Genomic DNA, 2,469 nt, shown 5'->3' on the forward strand with positions numbered 1-2,469 from the left:
AGTTTGTGTTTTTCAGATAATGTCATTGAGAGGGTTTCTAGGGGGCCAGTTGGGATGGAAGTTTCGTACGAGTGGACAAGTGGTGTAGAAAGAGGAAATAAGATCAAATACATTTTTACAAAACTGGGGACTAAGTCCATTCCTACTCCCTCTCTCATGCCCCATGTAGACCTCACTACAATAGTAACCAAGCTTTGAAGCCTTTCTTCCACTTGTACTTGTACCTTCTCTTTAATCTGTTCCCCGTTGTGTGTTTCAGGTTTACCTCCATCACAGAAAGATGTCTTGCTCCAGCCTGTGCTATCCAGAATGTGGGGTGGCCCGTCCCGGTCCAGTTTCTGGCAGCTGCAATGAGCCATGCGTTAGGCAGTGCCCTGACTCTGAAGTGCTGATCAGACCATCACCGGTTGTTGTGACCCTCCCAGGACCAATTCTCAGCACTTTCCCTCAGCACAGTGCAGTGGGAGCCGTTGGAGCACCTGTGGTCGGACCTGGCTATGGGGGCTCATTCGGTTCTGGGGGACTGTACGGCTATGGAGGCCCTTATGGAGGATTGTATGGTTACGGGGGATTAGGTGGTTATGGGGGCCATTATGGTTATGGTGGATTGGGTGGTTATGGTGGACTGTGTGGTTATGGGGGAGGTTATGGTGGACTGTGTGGTTATGGGGGAGGTTATGGGGGACTCTGTGGTTACGGGGGAGGTTACGGTTACGGGGGATTAGGTGGTTATGGGGGATTATGTGGTTACGGGGGATATGGCCGTAGGTATCGCGGTGGATACTGTGGGCCATGTTAATCCCAACAGGAATATCCATGAAATAAAGGAGAATAGGCCCTACATGTTTTGTCCTTTCCACCAATTGTACCTTAAGGATCTCACTTTGAATTTTGCTACAACTGATATATAATGGAGAAGCTGCATAGTTCTCTGCCTTTGTTATGCTTTAATTTCCAACCAACTGGGAATTAAAATGGTTCTGCTCTGTATTATTTCTTCCTGTAACAGTGTACTACAAATTTCATTTGCATTAAAAACTATAATGCTTCATAATAGCAGTCTTCTGGTTCTCCTTGTTCCTCCCTTCTTGTTTAAAAATCACGACAGATTAAATTCATTCCTGTGGAGAAGGCAGCACCAGGCATGTCTCAAGTTACAACTTTGAAAGCCATGGAGTGAATCCAGCCCTTGATGTGGTCTATAGCATTATGCAAGCCCTCCACACAGAGCAGAAGTTGTTTCTTGCATTACCTGGTTTAGCAAAAAGTCTTTTCCTGAAAAGATTTATACAGATTGTCACTTTAAGAATGTACAATTTCCTTTGGTTTCAAGAAGAACAATCAGATGGTTCATGGTTCATAACAGGGTTCAAAAAAGAACTAGATACATTCATGGAGGGTAGGTCCATCAATGGCTATGAGCCAGGCTGGGCAGGGATGGTGTCCCTAGCCTCTGTTTGCCAGAAGCTGGGAATGGGCGACAGGGGATGGATTACTTGATGATTACCTGTTCTGTTCATTCCCTCTGGGGCACCTGGCACTAGCCAGGGCCAGCTCCAGCTTTTTTGCTACCCCAAGCGGCAGAAAAAAGAAAAAGAAAAAAAAAGCCGATCTGCGGCGCTTTGGTGGCAGCTCAATCAAGCTGCTTCAGTCTTTGGCGGCAGCAATTCGGCAGCAGGTCCTTCGTTCCCTCTCTTCCTCTTCGGCAGCACTTTGTGACAGCTCAATGAGGAGGAGAGGGACAAGGACGTGCCACCCCAGTCACGAATGCACTGCCGCCCCTTTCGATTGGCCGCCCCAGGTACCTGCTTCCTTTGCTGGTGCCTGGAGCCGGCCCTGGCACTGGCTACTGTGTGAGTCATTGCATGATAACAGCCCAGTTTTTCATAAGGAAAAGAAAATTGGCCAGCAAATTGCTTGGTTAATACACGGTTGGCTCTTGCTCCACCCCCTTGAATGGGTAAAGGAACTTTCAAGACAGGCTGCCTTTGCTTCTAAACCACTTTGAAAGTTCAGCTGTTCACTAGAGAGCTCTTCTCAACCTGAACTCCACAAGTAACCTCACTGTTCTATGGAGCTTGCCTTCCCTAGGCTCTCGGTGTTTGAGCTGTGATTATTCATACAGACAAACACCGGGAAAACTTTACTAACCTGGCCATTTGATATAGGTGCATTATCTTTAGGCCTTTGACCAAACAAGTCCCTCTTTCCATCGCTATCGCTACTCCAGGTGCTAAGGATGAATGTTCAAAGCATTGTATCTCTGGCATGTCAATTTGCAATCATTTTGAATAATAAACTCTCAAACAGAAACTCTGCTGAAACTTAATTATGGAGTCAGCAGCCCTCTTTCAGAATAATTCTCCTTTTTGCAGACATTCATCTCTTCTCCTCTGCTGGGACTTCCAGTGACATGCTGTGCTTGGCATCCATCTGAAAAGCAGTCTTTTATAACAACCTATTCGGGGT

General features: G+C 46.6%; 1 protein-coding gene across 1 annotated transcript; it reads left to right on the top strand.

The window, feature by feature from the left end:
* Nucleotides 1-280: 280 nt before the first annotated feature.
* LOC123352152 (claw keratin-like) lies at nucleotides 281-799 on the top strand. Its single transcript, XM_044991929.1, has one exon. It carries the CDS (start codon nucleotides 281-283, stop codon nucleotides 797-799), a length of 519 nt encoding a protein of 172 aa, XP_044847864.1.
* Nucleotides 800-2,469: the final 1,670 nt, after the last annotated feature.

The sequence above is a fragment of the Mauremys mutica genome, chromosome 17, assembly GCF_020497125.1.
Source record: "Mauremys mutica isolate MM-2020 ecotype Southern chromosome 17, ASM2049712v1, whole genome shotgun sequence".
Classification (NCBI taxonomy): domain Eukaryota; kingdom Metazoa; phylum Chordata; order Testudines; family Geoemydidae; genus Mauremys; species Mauremys mutica.

Excerpts from the sequence above, each read along its gene's own strand:
- LOC123352152 (XM_044991929.1), top strand. The coding sequence starts at position 281 with ATGTCTTGCTCCAGCCTGTGCTATCCAGAATGTGGGGTGGCCCGTCCC.